The sequence below is a fragment of the Phodopus roborovskii genome, unplaced genomic scaffold, assembly GCF_943737965.1.
Source record: "Phodopus roborovskii unplaced genomic scaffold, PHOROB, whole genome shotgun sequence".
Lineage (NCBI taxonomy): Eukaryota > Metazoa > Chordata > Mammalia > Rodentia > Cricetidae > Phodopus > Phodopus roborovskii.
Window position 1 is genome coordinate 41,402,503 of NW_026126517.1, and position 17,405 is coordinate 41,419,907.

Genomic DNA, 17,405 nt, shown 5'->3' on the forward strand with positions numbered 1-17,405 from the left:
TGAGTTTTTAAAGATTTGAATGAACATTTCAGGAAATACAGATACATGGTAGCAATTGTGTGATGGAGAAAATACAGAGACTCTACAGTTACCAGGGAATCCAGCTCAATGCCTTGGTATGATGGGCAAGGAAATGCATGGCTGCTTTAGTAAAGAGTTCTCCCTGGTTTGTTTTTAAAATAATGTAATAGTTGCATAGGTTTATGAAATACACTTTTATTGAGGGCTTCTTTTTAAATTTTAGTTTGTGAGAGGAGGTCTTGCTTTATTACCCAGGCTAGCCAGAACTCCCAGGCTCCATTGGTCTTCATGCCTCAGCCTCCTCTGTGGCTGAGACTACAGGTCTCAGTGCACTTTAACTTCCCATCCCCTCTCATTATTTTGTATTTATATGTGTTCATACATGATATAGGGAGGTGCCACAGTGCATATGGAGGTCAGAGAACAACTTCATACAAATTTTTCTTTACCTTTAATGGGTTCCAAAAAATCAAACTTAAGTCATCAGTCTTGCACAGCAGGCTTTTTAACCTACTGAGCCACCCCTTACTCCCTGTCTTTTTTTTTTTTTTTTTAAAGATAGGGCCTCAATGTGTAGCTCTGGCTGGCCTAGAACTTGATTTATAGACCAGGATGGCCTGAAACTCACAGAGATCTGCCTACCTCTATCTCCCAAGCTTTGGGATTAAAGGCATGAGCCATCATGCCTGGGTCCCTCTCATTTTTATTAGAGCTTCTTTTCAATATCTATCTTAGTGTTCAGCACTGCTGATTACAGTCTCATGTTGCTTTACAGCTCAGAAACTTTCTGGGAAATGTCAGTGGGCTATTTAATCATTGTACGGGCATCACAGAGTATATGCTTATACAGACATATCTGGCACACTTGGTGGGACTTCTTCATGCAGTGCTGACATGCAGCAAACATGGAGATGGGTAAGGCTGCTGCACTGGAACCACGTTGTTTTTATATGTGAATCTTGTGTGTATGATCCTGGGCACTGAGCCCAAGACTTTCTGCATACTAATTATTCAGACCATGACTAAGTACACAAATAACCCTAAAAATCTTGTTTGTTTTGTTTTCAAGACAAGGTTTCTTTGTGTCACCCTATCTATCCTGGAACTTGCTCTGTAGTTGTTGTTTTTTTATTCTTTGGGGGGCCTACCGTCCAGCTCCCAAATAATACAGATGGAAACTTTTTCTTATATTTTGGTTGTGAGCCTAGCCTGTAACGGCTGAGACATTTCCCTAGGCCGGAAGCTTATTCTTTCTTATAAATGTCTGACCTTAGCTTGCCTTGTTTCTAGCCAGCTTTTCTTTTATATATATATATATATATATTTTATTTTATATAACAAAGTCCAATTAAATGAAAACAAACATTTATACACAATATTTGGGAATTTGGGCGTCGTTCTTTCCAAACTACTTCCTGCTGGTAAGGGGCGCTGTCGTGGGGGATTCGAAGAAGATTCAGAAATCCTGGCTGTAGTCTGTAGGGCTGCTTTGTCCAGCTGTTTTGAATGTAGGATCACCTTGTACTCTGTTTCAGGCGGTCTGGCGTGATCAAACCACATTAGTCTGGAAGGAATCCACATCTTTTCATTTTCTGTGGAAACAAAAGTAGAAATCCTTTTCCCCAGTAACTTGTCCTTCAACTTAAATTTTGGAGTCAAAGCATTTTTGTTTTTAATTTATTATTTTACATGTCTATCCCAGTTCCCTCTCCCTCCCTCCATCTCTCCACCCTCCCTCCCTCCTTCCCTCCCTCTCTCCTTCCCTCCCTTTTACCCTCTCTGCCCTCTCACATGCACTCCAACCACCCTCCCCTCCCATCCCCCCACCCCAATTCTACATGTAGGGGAATGCCATCCAGTTGGGGTCATGTAGATCTGACAGGTCCTGTGAAGTAGGGACTAGGGCTTCTCTCCTGTCTCTAGATTAAGGCAGTTATCCCTCCATGGGGGATATGTTCGCAAAGTCCTTTTGTGCACCAGGGATACATCCTGGCTCCACTGTCTGAGGTCTCTTAGACTGCTCAGTCCTTCTGGCTGAGACCCATATTCAGGGGGGCCTGAGTCAGTCCCATGCTTAGCCAGATTTTCTTAACTTTAATTATCCCATCTGGGGCTGGAGAGATGGCTCAGAGGTTAAGAGCATTGATTTTTCTTCCAGAGGTCCTGAGTTCAATTCCCAGCAGCCATATGGTGGCTCACATCTGTAATAAGATCTGGTGCCCTCTGCTGGCCTGCAGGGAATACATGCAGACAGAACACTTCATACACAATAAATAAATAAACAAATCTTTAAAAATGAATAAATAAATTATCCCATCTGCCCTTTGCCTCTGGACTTTTACTTTTATCCTCTGTACCTTTCTTCTTATTCTGTGGCTTGTTGTGTAGCTGGGTGGCAGGTCCCTAATGTCCTCTTCTCCTCCTACTCCTAGATCTTGCCCCTCTCAGATTTCTCTTCCTATTTATTCTTTCTGACTAGCAGCCCCTCCTATCCTTTCTCCTGCCTTGTTACTGGCTGTTCAGCTCTTTATTAGACCAATCAGTTGTTTTAGACAGGCAAAGTAACATGGCTTCACAGAGTTACACATATGCAGCATAAAAGAATGCAACACATCTTTGTATCATTAAAATAAATGTTCCACAACATAAACAAATGTAATACATCTGAAAATAATATTCCACAACAGGCCTGGAATTCAGAGATTTCCCTGCTCCTGCTCCCAAGTGCTCGTATTAAAAGTGCATACCACTACCTGGCCCTAAACTCTTTTCATTGTCATTAGCAAGATGACACGACAAACAATGATTACAATATCGTATCAACTGGACTTGGTGGTGTACACCTGTAATCCCAGATTTAGGGGAGATGGAAATAGAGACAGGATTCGAAGTTCAAAACCTGACTCGTCTACTCAGTAAATTCAACTCCAACCATGGCAACTTAGTGACTCTCTCTCTAAAAATAGATGTAAAAGGGGACCTGAGGATGTAGCTCAGGCCTAGCATGTGCAGGGCCACATTTGCCAGATATACACATACACAAACACATATACCAGTAACCTAGTCATCTGTTACCAGCCATTGTTCAGTGTGTAATTACATGTGCTCTCTTTCATAACACTGGCAGTGCAGTAGCTTGTTTATATAACATTACCCCAAACACAGGAGTAATGTACCATGTCACGCCAGCTGCACTGTCATTAGATGACAGGAGGTTCTCAGCTCCATCATGATCCCATGGGACAACCATTTCATGAGTGCCCTGAGCTATGAAACATGAACTTGCTAGGTGTGACTGAATCATCTTTTCACTAGATACAACTCCATTTCTAATAAAGCACCAAAATGCATCGGTGTCTTTAATGTGTAGTCTCTGGGGTGATAAAATAATTTTAAAATTATGATACTTTTACACTAATTTGTCTAACAGGAAAAAGATAGCTGAGCTGATCACAGTGTTCATTAAAACGCTCCATCTTGCCAGGCAGTGGTGGTGCATGCCTTTAATCCCAGCACTCGAGAGGCAGAGGCTGTGAGTTTGAGGCCAGCCTGGCCTACAGAGCAAGTTCCAGGACAGCCAGCGCTGTCTCAAAAACAAAAAATCTATATCTTCCACTGTCACTTGGCTACAACTCCTGAAGAGACAGGTTGTGAGGGAAAATGTTCTTAATTTGTCTTTTTCACTGATACTTGAATGGCATATCTCTTCAGAGTATATAATTTAGCAACTTTCTCTGTGGGGTAGATTAACTCTCTTACCTTACTTAAATCTTAATTATCCAAGCTAGAATGAAGTCTACAGTTGTGCAGTATTTGCTGTGAAGGCTTGAGAGTAAAACTAAGCATAGAACAGCATAAACATGCAAAAACTTGAGTAAATTTAAACATGTAATCATTTCATACTTACATTTTAAAGGCAAGATAGTAGTAAGTGCATTCAGCTTTCTAACCTTTGCAGTGTCTGTCCCTCTCATGGTTTGTATGCTGCCACATAATTTCACTGAAAATGTGTTGCTTTTCCAGGTGCAGCTGGTGAACAATCGATTTAAAGGAGTCAAGTATTTCCGCCTGAACACCCTGGCCTCCCTGGGTTATGTGGTTGTGGTGATAGACAACAGGGGATCCTGTCACCGAGGGCTTAAATTTGAAGGCGCCTTTAAATATAAAATGGTGTGTGAGCATAGAACACTTTCATTTCCATATGTTTTCATTTTCTTACACTTTGTTTGAGTTGGGGGAGGACCTTAGTGACAGAGTGAGGGACAATGTATTACAACTGAGCAGTGGGGAAAGAGGTACCGTTTGGTTTACATTAGCCTCACTCCTATCTACCTGTTTATCTCCCAGGAGCTGAGGTACAGCCACTTCTCCATAAAAATGTCCTTTCCAGTTTGATTTTTGACCTTAGCCATGAGGCAGCTTGTTTAGTTTGTAGAGTCCCATATACTACTGAGGAATAACTGAGATTTGTTCTGTCCTCTGTGAAGAGGGAAACCGACTGGGTAGTTCCTTCCTTGTGACAAGCCTCTTTCTCTCTGCAGGAAGCTTTAAATGCTACCTTTTAGAGATGCCCCAGGTCCTTTCTGCTGCTTTGGGAAATGATGACAGTCCGATGTTCCTTTTGCACAGTAGGCAGTCCTGTGCCTGCCAGTGTGTTGGACATGCTGAGTAAGACATGGGATGGGCTCCCACAGCCAGTTCTTTGACCTTATGTTGTATTCTCATGTAAGTTTTTTTGTTGTTTTATTTTTTGGTTTTGGCTCAGTGAAGTGAGACTATGTGCACTGGCAGGCCAAGCGATACCTTGGGTGATACTGGTAGGTTAGGACATCCAGAGTTTTGCTAGAAGTATCATGCTGGGAGAAAGGAAGTTTGGGCCTTCACTTTATTGCACTAAGTGCTAAAAGGAGAAGTAAAATTAATAAATCTCTCAAAGGGGCTGAATTTTTGACTTTGGATAGAGGAAGGCTTGTTACAAGGAAGTTGCTGGCCTCTTAGCAGACAACAGAACAAATGGTGTGGGAGACACCCTGCAGCCATAGGGACAGTATGGGCAGTGACAGGAAAGAACTTGATGAGTATGTGGAAACTAAACCCCCTACAGCAGGGTAGCAGCAGAAGCAGCAGGCCCTTACCTATAAATGCTTTTTTTTTTTTAATTTCTTGAGGGAAATTGTTGAGTATCGGTTGTTAATAAACTCTAATCTGAAAAAAGAAACACGGAAACAGCTTTAAAAGAATTCTCTAAGACTATTATATATAAGAGCCAGTGAGCTATCTCCCATTTTTGACAGGGTCAAATAGAAATTGATGATCAAGTGGAAGGACTCCAGTACCTAGCGTCTCAGTATGACTTCATTGACTTGGATCGTGTCGGTATCCATGGCTGGTCCTATGGAGGCTACCTCTCCCTGATGGCATTAATGCAGAGATCGGATATTTTCAGGGTATGTGGCTACTATTGTATTTGTTTTTGTAATTGGACAGAATTCTCTGTTAATTTAAGACACATGAAAATGATTTTCTGAAGGGTCAGGTGTTGTTAATATTGTAGAATGTCAGCTTTATATGTTTTACAGCACGCAAAATGTATCTTTAGTGTTAAATAGCTTTTAAAACTGCTGTCAGCACGGGATGGTGGTGGCCCATGCCTTTAGTCCCAGCACTCGAGAGGCAGAGGCAGGCTGATCTCTCGAGTTTGAGGCTAGCCTGGTCTACAGAGTGAGTTTACAGGACAGCCTCCAAAGCTACACAGAGAAATCCTGTCTCGTAAAACAAAAACAAAAACAAAAAAAAATTTTTTTTCCTACTCTTTCAAGACAGGGTTTCTCTGTGTAACAATCCTGGCTGTCCTGGAACTTACTGTAAACCAGGCTGGTCTCAAACTCAGAGATCTGCCTGCCTCTTCCTCTGTCTCCCAAGTGCTAGACTAAAGGTATGCACCACACCCTGCTTAAGAACAGTAAGTTTTATGTCAGTAATATGATTTTATTTTAAATGAGAAATTTTTTAATCTTTTGTTTCGGGGTTTTGTTTTGAGACAAGGTTTCATGCTTTGCTGGCTCTTCTGGTGTGCCTGAAGAGGGTCCTGGATTTTGCTCCTCCTGCCTCTACCTTCTAAGTGCTAGGATTACAGGCATGCACTACCATTCCCTATTCATGAGAAGTAATCTTTAGAAACAAAGTAGCCAGGATTGGCAGCACACGCATGTAGTCCTGGGACCCACTTCAGAGAAACAGAAGGATTGCCAGCTTGAGGCAAGCCTGGGCTACATAATAGAAACACTGTCTTTAAAATAAAGTTAATTAGTATATCTAAATATAAAACTACGTAGGAACCTTAAATGAGGCATGTTTTACGTAAAAATAGTCCAATCCTTTTAAATTCTGTGTTGAAAGAAAAAAAAAAAGCTGACTGGGTGTTGGTGGTATCTGCCTTTAATCGCAGTATTTGGGAGGCAGAGGCAGGCAGATCTCAATGAGTTTGAGGCCAACCTGGTCTACAAAGTGAATTTTAGTACATCCAGGACTAAGGACTATTTATTACACAGAGAAACCCTGTTTTGAGAAAATCCAAAAATAAGGAAGGAGAAAATGTGAAACAGTAGCTTTTTTATATGGCATTGGCAGTTGCCACACCTGTTTCCCAGTGGGGGTTGGTTCTCACTGGCATCCTTACACTTTCATTCAGTATCTTCTTTGGATAAAGAGACTTACAGTTTGTATTTCAACTGTCCCCGGTTTAGGAGTTGGTGGGAGTTATACCTGTGGTACATGAAGCTCACTGACTCACAGAGTATCAGACTTGTGACCTTGGCACCTGATTTCAGGTTTCTGCATGTCTGAGATGTGTGCCTAGTAGTAAGGGCTAGAGCCTTGCAAGGATAATTTTAGCTTATACATTTGCCGTTGGAAATTCTCTCTGCTAGCTGCCTTTTCTGGGACACAACTGACTATCCTTCTTGTCATATGCAGGTTGCTATTGCTGGGGCCCCAGTCACTTTGTGGATCTTCTATGATACAGGATACACGGAACGTTATATGGGTCACCCTGACCAGAATGAACAAGGCTATTACTTAGGATCTGTGGCCATGCAAGCGGAGAAGTTTCCCTCAGAGTAAGTTCATGCTTTAAGAATGATGATAAAAACTAAATACTGGAAACTAAAACTAAGTTTAATGTTATATAAGTTATAAAGTTATATAAGTACTTAAAAAGTTCCTATTTCTGCCCCCTCAGTACTGGGGATTTAGCCCAAATCCCCCATTGTATAGACATGTGTTCTTTCGCTAGCTGCTAAACTGCTAGAGTGGAATGGATGTCACTCAGAGTCAAATTAAAAGCTAGTTCAGATACTGTATTTAGGAGGAGTGTTTTTTAATGTCTTTATGGTTATTTATGTTATCTTTACAAATAATATATGAAGCACTTGCTCACACTGAAAGAAATTAAGGCTGTAGTTGTGTCTATGTCAGTGACTGTTTTCACAAACATGTTCTAGGAACATGCAGTAAATACTAATTAGAAGCTGAACATGCTTTTCTTTTCATTCTTTATTACATGTGGTGTCTGGTTACTATATTACTGATTTAGTACTGGAAATAATGAGTCCTCATCCTAACAGTACAGAAACATTACCTGTCGTTAATTTAGAGGAGCTAAGTTGTCATCCCCAATGCTCTTCCGCTATCTTGCCTAATCTTCTAATATTTTTATTCCTCCAGACCAAATCGCTTACTCCTCTTACACGGGTTCTTGGATGAGAATGTTCATTTTGCACACACCAGTATATTGCTGAGTTTTTTAGTGAGGGCTGGAAAGCCATATGACTTACAGGTGGGTTATTTCACATTTTCAAATTCAATGTAGTGGTAAATAGTGAAAGATTACTCTGAAATCTAACAAAATGAGGAATAAGGCTATTTCCAGCTATGTCTTCACTCTACCCAAGAGCAATAAAGTAAAAGGAATAGTTACTAGTCTTGGTAAAAACTAAGATTCTACTGAAGGCTGGCTGAAACATGGGCCTATCCAATTGCATGGCTAATGTGTCTGTGTTTGTTCAGCCTATAGACCTGGAAGTGGCCACTGGACCCACTCCCTGTCTTCTTTTGCTTCCATTCTTTCCTTTAGTGGGTGAGGAAATATTACATGATCTTGTTTTGTTTTGTGTTTTTCAAATAAGGTTTCTCTGTGTAGCTTTGGAGTCTGTCCTGGAACTCACTCTATAGACCACGCTGGTCTTGAACTCACAAGAGATCTACCTGCCTCTGCCTCCTGAGTGCTGGGATTACATGATCTTATTGTTATAAGAGGTTTCAGAGACTTGATTGTGGGGCTGGAGAGGTGACAAGTCAAGCAACTCACAATTGCCTATAACTACAGTTCCAGAAGATCTGACACCCTCTATTGGTCTCCATGAACTTTTGTATGGAAACACAAACACACACACACACACTTAGACGAACACACATACAAAAGAAACCTCTTTTTGTTTTGTTTTGTTTTGCTTTTTGAGATAGGATTTCTCTTACTGCTTTGTGCTTTGGAACCTGTCCTGGAACTCACTGTATAGACCAGGCTGCCCTTGAACTCACAGAGATCCATCTGCCTCTGCCTCTGCCTCTGCCTCTGCCTCCTGAGTGCTGAGATTAAAGGCGTTCAATACCACTGCCTGGTGAATTTTTTTTTTTTTTTTTTTTTTTTTTTTAAGACATGATTACAAGATCTTTTACTGCTCTTTTCTTTTACATTGTCATGTGAATAAAAACTAATGGATTACCCTTCTTCATTGCTCCCATGTGCTAAATAAATAAATAAATAAATAAATAAATGAATAAATAAATAAATAAAGATTTTTGAGAGGTCGGGCTCTGGTGGTGCACACCTTTAATCCCAGCACTTGGGAGGCAGAGACAGGGATATCTCTATGAGTTTGAGGCCAGCCTTCTTTATAGAGTGGGTTACAAGAGAGCCAGGACTGTTATACAGAAAGACCTTGTCTTGGGGGCAAAAAGATTTTTTTTTTTTTTTTTTTTTTTTTTTTTTTTTTTTTTTTATGGTTTCAAGAGAAACTGCTTTTTTGCCAGGTATACTGTCACATACCTATAATCCCATCTCCTGGGAGGTAGAGACAGGAGGATCAGGAGCACAAGCTACACAGCAAGTTAGAGGCTAGGCTATGTGAAATGCATTACCCCCCAAAACAAGTGTGTGTGGGTATGCCAGTATGCATGCTACTTGGTCCCCCTTATTCCTTAAGATTACATGTTAATGAGAAATTACAACCTTTCCTTTTGATGTTTCAGTTGACATTTCTCCCCAGTTAAATTGTGAGATATTTGTCTATAGTAGCAGTTTTCAAGCTTTTTGATCTCAGAAGTCCTTTACATAACCCAAAGCCTTGTTGTGTAGGTTTTCTCTGTGGTGTTGGTGAGCATGGTGACACTTGCAGGCTGAGGCAGGGATTCAGGAGTTGGCTCACCTGGGCTACATAGCAGTTCCAGAAAAGGGGTGATGCTCATAGAGAATTAAAACTGAGATAAATATTTGGTATAAAGGAACAATAATAGGACTGGAGAAATAGCTCAGAGGTTAAGAGCACTGTCTGTTCTTCTAGAAGTCCTGAGTTTAATTCCCAACAACCACATGGTGGCTCACAACCCTCTGTAATGACATCCAGTGTCCTCTTCTGGCATGTAGGCACACATGCAGGCAGAAATATATATGTATATTTTCATAAATCTTAAAAAATACATAAAGAAATAATAATAATAAATTATGTTGACACAAATCACACTTATCTTGGGGGAAAATTCCAAAACAACTTCCTGATAAAAATACTATTATTTTATTTTTATTAATATTCTTTTTTAGAAGTCACATTTCTGCATTCAGTATGATGTATTATGTTGTTTTGACTAAAGTATATGAAAACAGACTAGACAGATGGCTCAGTGGTTAAGAGCTCTTGCTGCTCTTGCAAAGGAAGGACCTTAGTTCACTTCCCAGAAACCATGTGAGACGGCTTACAAGTGCCTGTAACTCAAGCTACAGGGGATCTGGCACCCTCTTCTGGTCTCATAGAGTTCCATACACATGGCACATACACACACATACAGAGAGAGAGAGATTTTGAATTAAATACATGAAGAAAATTTGGTGTAAGTATATGTAAAGAAGTGAGAAGAACGAGTTAGTCCTCAAGCTAGCTTTTGTAGAAAGCTAAAGCCATATTTATAAAATTTTCATGCTCTGTCACATTAAAGTCTGTTGCACCTTGAGCTAAAGATATGGTTCAGGGTTTAGAGCACCTGTGACTCTTCAGCAGCCACATGATGGCTTACAACCATCTGTAACTCTAGTTATAGGGCAGCAGTTCTCAATGTATAGGTCACGACCCATTTGGGGAGTCAAATGACACTTTCAGAGAGGTTGAATATCAGATACCCTGAATATCGGATATTTACATTACAATTCATAACAATATCAAAATTACAGTTATGAGCAGCAACAAAAATAATTTTATGACCCGGCAGTGGTGGCACACATCTTTCATCCCAGCACTTGGGAGGCAGAGGCAGGCAGATGTCAGTGAGTTTGGGGGGCAGCCTGGTCTACAGAGTAAGTTTCAGGACAGCTAGCACTGTTACACAGAGAAACCCTGTCTGGAAAATAATAATAGTTGTTATTATTATTATTACTACTATTATTTTGTGGTTGAGGGGTCACCACAAAATGAGGAACGGTATCAAAGGGTCATAGCATTAGGAAGGTTGAGAACCACTGCTCTAGGGAGTCTTATGCTGCCCTCTGATCTCAAGCACCATGCATACACCTGTTGCATATACATACACCCAGACAAAATATCTGAAAAAAAAATTTAATGTATTACACATCAAATGAATATTTTTAGTTTTGAATTGATACATGGGAAATACCACATCAGCAACTCCCAGTGCTGACTCTTTATTATATCACATTTTTGTTTTTATTGTATTTGGGGTGAGCTGGTTATTTGGTTAGTTGGGATTTTTGGTTTTTGTTTTTGTCTACCACACCCCACACACACTTCCACCCCATATCCCTGGCTGACCTGGAACTCATTATGTAGACTCGATTGTCCATGAACTCACTGATATCCATCTGTTTCTGCCTTCCGGGTGGTAGGATTATAGTCACAAGCCCCGTGCCTTTTTTTTTTTTTTTTTTCCTTTCTTTCTTTCTTTTTTGAGTCAGGGTTTCTCTGTAGCTTTGGAGCCTGTCCTGGAACTCGCTCTGTAGAGCCGGCTGGCCTTGAACTCACAGAAGATTTACCTATCTCTGCCTCCTGAATGCTGGGATTAAAGGTGTGCGCCACCAACACCTGGCTTACTTATTCTTATTTTATGTGCTTTGGTGTTTTGCCTACATTTATGTCTGTATGAAGGTGTCAGATCCCCTGAAACTGTAGTTCAGACTGTTATGAGGTGCCATATGGGTGCTGGGAACTGAACCCAGAACCTCCAGAAGAGTAAGCAACCAGTGCTCTTTAACCACTGAGCTATCTATCTTGACAGCCCCTCATGCTCATATTTTTATAGTCCCACATTCTAATTCATTCAACTGAGGTGAAGTAGCTGCTGGTTAAAACATCATGTAGCATAGGGTCCAAAAGATGTCTACCCCTGCCAGGTGGTGGTGGCACACACCTTTAATCCCAGCACTCGGGAGGCAGAGGCAGGAGGATCTCTGTGAGTTTGAGACCAGCCTGGTCTAAAAGAGCTAGTTCCAGGACAGGCTCCAAAGCCACAGAGAAACCTTGTCTGGGGGTGGGGGGGATGTCTACCTCAAGGTTCTAGTTTATAAAATTCTGATTTTTACTACCACTTAAATGAAAGTGGCATGTTTCTTTTTTTACTGCATCTATATGCTAGAGACTATTATAGCTCCAGGATAATATAATGCCTTGCCACACGCCCCACTAGGACACCACCACTTGAATTCATTAATTCTCCTTTGTCAGAGCAGCACAGCAAACCAGTGAACAAGCACACTCAAGGCCAACAGTATCTACAGATTTTTTAACGTAGTTTCTATGTGTTGTTTGTTTTAGTTTTTTTGAAACAAGATTTCATGATGTAGGGTCAGGCTGGCCCTAATTTCATAATCCTCCTGCCTCCACCTCCCACCTTCCATATGCTGGGTTAAAGGTAATTTAGAACTTGTGTGGCATTTGAAATGGGTTTCAAGGACTCTTGGAAGCCCACAGACCACACAGGCAATGAACCACTGAAGAATCCTTATGGTTAGGTGTATAAAGATTCATAAGAAGAGCCACAGGATAATATGTATTAATGTAGTACCACAGAGAGACTATGTTCCATAGTGATAATCCAGTTAGAAATCTCTGGGAAGCATCCTGGCACATGGGCCTAGAGACAGGAAGATCCTGGAGTTTGAGGTTATCCTTGGCTGCAGGGTGAATTTTAGTTGAGCTGGGCTACATGAGAGCCAGTCTCAAAAAGCAATAAATAAATACATTACTATGTCCAAAAAGTTTTTCGAAGAGGAATATCACTAAACTCTGTCTTCTTGACTCTGCTCTTTTTTATGAAGATCTACCCTCAGGAGAGGCACAGCATCAGAGTCCCCGAGTCTGGAGAACATTATGAACTGCACCTGTTGCACTACCTTCAGGAGAACCTTGGATCACGGATTGCTGCTCTGAAAGTGATATAACTCTGATGTGTGAAAACTCGGGTGTACCCTGTCTAACCAAACGAGGAGGGTTAGTCAATAGAGAAAACAAGAACGGATGATCGTACTTTGGTACCCGCCATGTAAGATCTACTTCTGAAAGTAAATTTGGTGCCATGCAGAAATCTGCAGTTAATGGATAGTAGTCTAATACCTTAACCATGCATACAGAACTGAGTGACGTATATCCAAGAGATTGAGCAGTACCATGAGGATACTGAAAGAAGCAAGGCATCAGCACTGCATATTCACACTAGCCTACTTTCATTTTTACTAGCAGTATAAGCCTCTTGGACTTATTTAGTGGATTTTACAGTATACTTCTGAGTTTGTTAAAATATGATGATAGTAGTGATTGGTTTGGTTCAATTCCAGGATCTCTGACTAGTTATGGATTTGATAGCACTTATGTCTAATTGAATAGCTTATGCTTCATTACTTGGGGTATATCCAGCATGTCAAACTAATTACTATTAAGCTTATGACTTTCCCAGTCATTAATGATTTTTCAAGGATAACTCAGTGGCCTCCTAAGATACTTGGGCTCTGACAAGTTTTTAACCAATTTAAACAGCATCTAGTATAAGTAATTCTCCTTTTTCTTTGATGATATGATGGAGTGGGGTTTCCTTTCACATAAAGGCAAGTAACTATGTAGCATGAATTTAATCACAAGTCTCAAAATGTTGACAATTACAGGCAAAAAAAAAATTTTTTTAATCAAATTATTTAAGAGCTTGAAAATTAGCAGGCAAGTTTTTTTCTCCTTTTAGGAGCAGAAAATGTATGCATTCATTTGTATTCTGAAAATGTAATGGTACCCATTTTCATTTGGCCTTTCCTTACTAAAATGTTCCAGAGTTTCCAGGAGGTAGAAGGATTACAGTGGGAGTGGGGAGACCCTGGGCCAAGGAGTGATGGGAAAAGGAGGCAGCGAGGCTCTGCTTAAGAACTGAGCAGAGATACTCATGAGAAAACCAGGTAAATGTAAACTCCCTGAGTGGCTGGGAGCCAGAATCAGGAAGTCAGACTTTGCCAGCACAGCTACTTGGTCAGCATTCAAAGGAGTACTTTTATAATTCCAGCTTTTGTTATTTTTCCTTTCAACTTTAGAAACCTTACAAATCTAAACTCCAATTTTTTTGTTTGTTTGTTTGTTTTTTGTTTGGTTTCTCATGACAGGGTTTCTCTATGTAGCTTTGGAGCCTGTCCTGGAACTTGCTCTGTAGACCAGGCTGGCCTCCAATTCACCAAGATCCTCCTGCTTCTGCCTCTGAGTGCTGAGATTAAAGGGGGTGTGCGCCATCATGACCCAGCTAACTTTTTATTTTAATGTAATTTAAATATTGCTAGCTTAAAATAAAAAGTTTCCAGACCACTTCTTTGCTGTAAACTAATCCTGACAAACCATGGTGTTGTCAGTGTTGAAAGCCTATCAACAGACTTATAATCAGCCATGACATTCTCCTGGTTTAGCCTTCCTGCTTAACTATGAAGGGAATACATGAGCTTTCAAGTGCTGGTTGGTATCTGCCCTTGAGGGGTTTCCAGTATTAGTGGGTCCCATTGGAGTCAGGCACCTGTGGGTTTGACCCTTCTTAATCACAAACTTCAGTGTTTAGGAAGTTACAGTAATTATAAAATCACTCCAAGAAAACTTGCTGTGTTTCTTTCTCCCTGCTACAGCCTGTCCTTTCCCAAGAGCACTCTGTGTTAGTGAGGATGATAACAGTCATCATCAGAGGTGGGTGGGCGGCTCAGAAAGCCTGGGAATAACAGGTGACCATGGGCTTCTGTCCTTGGGGAGAGAGGACTGCTATTTGCTGGCTGTGTATTTATGCTGTATGATAGAGTCCTCATTTTTTCTTAATGTCTATCTATTTTGACTTTCATGCTTATGACATTTTCTTGTGCCAAAATTTGTTTATATTTTTCAAAGTTAAATTAAACTGATTGGGTAACTTTCCATCCCCAACAAAGTATTTCCCTCATGAATGACTTAAGTATCTGTCTTGACTGTTGAGGGTGGTATTTGCTGGACCAGCTAGCCTCCAAGGGCTGCTTCTTACTTTCTAAGTAGAAGTAACATAAAGTAGCTCTCAGCCACCCTTTTGAAGTCTCTCACACTTAAGTTTGCTTCATAATAAGACATCTCTTACTTTATGCAAACAAACCTTAGAAAATTCCACTTATCCTTGATTCTTCTTGCCTTCATTCCTGCTGTCATAGGAATGCATTTATGACCATGTCATTTAAATGTCATCCTACTTCTCTAAGGGGGAAAGTGCTTTGCTCACTTGCATACTGATGGCTTGACTGGGTTTGCTTAGCTACAGTGGTGTGGAAGACATCGGTTAGTTGAAGCAATCAGAAGCCACTCTAGAACTGTTTGTCCTCTAACTGTGGATGTCAATGAGAAAGGCAAGAGTCCGTGAAACTAAAAGTTTGATGGGAGCCAGAAAGTACTCATTACACATCTAAGTGGGGTTTTCACAGGCTCAGTGACAAGGGCACACAGCAGCTGGTAGAGCTACTCAGCATTTAGAGCAGCAGGACTCTGAGGTTCATCCAGGACCCTGAGATCAGGAAATGAAGTCTTGAACCTGCTTGCAGAAGCATGAGCTGTGTCTGTGTGGGTGACAAAGAAGCTTCCTGGGTTCTTCTAGTCAGGTCACTGTAGACTGCTTTAAGAAACTGTCCTGTAAAGAATGGACTGACTTTTACATCAGATGATTGTTAAGAACCCAAAACAGTAGCCAAGAAAACTGCTCATCTGTGATAACTGTTGACCTCTTCTTGCAGAAGCAGGAGCAAGTAACTCTATCTGGGAGATAATGGCTTTTCCTATTCCTGACTCTCCCAAAGCCTCACACAGGAAGATGCAGTCATGATGCACATCTAGCCCTTTACAGCTCTGAGCCACGGAGGGCATGTGTGTGCTTTTGTTCAGGTGTTTCCTGCCTTTACCACAGGGTTCTCTCTGCAGGTGGGATGATTCCAGTCAGAGCCCACATTGTTACAGAACCATAAATTTCCCAGCTGGATCAAATCTCTAACGTAACCAATCCAGTGTTCTCTTTTGCTAGGGGAAGACTGTTCTAGAGAGAAAAACACCCCAGACCCCACAGTTGGTTAGTACTCAGAACCAGGCTCTACCCTTGGCCTGCCTCGATGTAGTTATGTAACATTTAAGAAAGGCGGGGTTTTTTTTTAAAGAAGTATTTATTAATATTCCTATATAACATTTTAAAGGAAACCACATAAAAATGGTTAATTTTACCTAAGTCAACGCTAAGCATGCATATTAACGAAGCAGTACTTCTGATGAGCGTCTAACATTCTGAAGTTAACTAAAATTATTACAATAAATGTCTTCCTTGGTGTCATGGGAGATAGGGACACAGAGTACTTGCATAGGCCCAGGAGCCCATCTTACAGCTACTTGATGTGAGACTAGAGCCACAGCCTGGTCCTCTCCCAGCAGATGGAAGGGAACTGGAAATGCCACCCCACCACCCACTACCCACCATCTACCCCACTCCCCCTCTCCCCTGCCCTTCCAGCCCCACCCCTCCTCTCTTGTCTGCCTTCCCAGCCGCTAGTGCAAGGAAGGTGCTCAGCTCTAGACAGTTGTTACAAAAGTCCCTGGCAGACACAGCAGCTGTGTCTGCATGTTTGGTTTTAAGTAACCCTAATATAAATTGAGGTTGTTTTCAGCAAAATTGGAATGGGGGGGTCTTTAATTATAGCACATAAAGTGCCTGCTGTTTTCAGCGCTGACCTGTACATGATCTGCATGTCTCTCTCCAGTAAGCATATGGGTCTCCTCATTTTCAGCCCCATGGCTTTTAATCGTGTGATGTTAAGCATTAGTTTCGCTGCATTTTATTACAGGTTCTTGGTTGCAATAAAGATGCTGCTGAAATGAGCTGACTTGCGTGTTCTTCCCCCTGTCTCCTTCCCCCATCTGTACAGACTTTGCTTTGATGACTCATGACTGTGAAGTGACTGATACACAAGGTCATGTGCTCATAATGAAGGGAGATGTTAGGGTTGAGGTGCAGGCTTATGTGGGAGTTCCAGTACAAATACTGACCATCTGCACTGAGTGGGAGGTGTGCAGAGGGCTGCTCAGTACCTGCCCGAGGTTCCCAGGAACCCTCAGCCCAGATGCTAGGATTGAGGGTGCTTGGAGCCAGGCAGTAACAGCTAACCCCTGAGCAACTGGGGGTGTCTGCAATATACCAGTGGTAATTGATAGGGGGTCTGAACATTTTGAGAGAGTTTAATATAATGCTTTAATTTTTAAATTATACTTATTTGTGCTATGACAGGAGTGTGGAAGTCAGAGGACAACCTGTAGGAGTCATTTCTCTCCTTCCACCATGTGAGTCTCAGGGACTGAACCCAGGTTATCAGGTGTGGCAGCGAACAGCTTTACCTTTTGAGCCATCCCAGCCCTGTGTAGTGTTATTTTTTTTTTTTCTTTGACAATTTTGAAGGTTTTGTCATCCTTATTTTCCCAGTTGTGATGCAAATCCAGGGCCTATGGCACATTAGGCAAGTCCTCAGCCTCTGAGCTATATCCCCAAGCCAACAATTCTGATTTTTCACAGCAAGTCCAGAACAGAGAGTTTCTCTGTAG

The 17,405-nt window shown here is 41.3% G+C and overlaps 1 protein-coding gene across 5 annotated transcripts in view; it reads left to right on the top strand.

The window, feature by feature from the left end:
* The window catches only part of Dpp8 (dipeptidyl peptidase 8), a 50,017-nt gene extending 33,329 nt beyond the window's left edge, over window positions 1-16,688 (top strand). For 4 of the 5 annotated variants that reach the window (XM_051197758.1, XM_051197760.1, XM_051197759.1 and 1 more), the window contains exons 17-21: window positions 4,045-4,191; window positions 5,316-5,468; window positions 6,997-7,139; window positions 7,747-7,858; window positions 12,620-16,688. In XM_051197758.1, coding sequence (XP_051053715.1) covers window positions 4,045-4,191; window positions 5,316-5,468; window positions 6,997-7,139; window positions 7,747-7,858; window positions 12,620-12,742 — 678 coding nt within the window. In that variant the 3' untranslated portion in view covers window positions 12,743-16,688. Of the gene's footprint in view, window positions 1-4,044; window positions 4,192-4,562; window positions 4,690-5,315; window positions 5,469-6,996; window positions 7,140-7,746; window positions 7,859-12,619 lie in introns of those variants that run through there. The other variant, XR_007835312.1, reaches the window with a different exon arrangement.
* The last annotated feature ends 717 nt before the right edge of the window (window positions 16,689-17,405 follow it).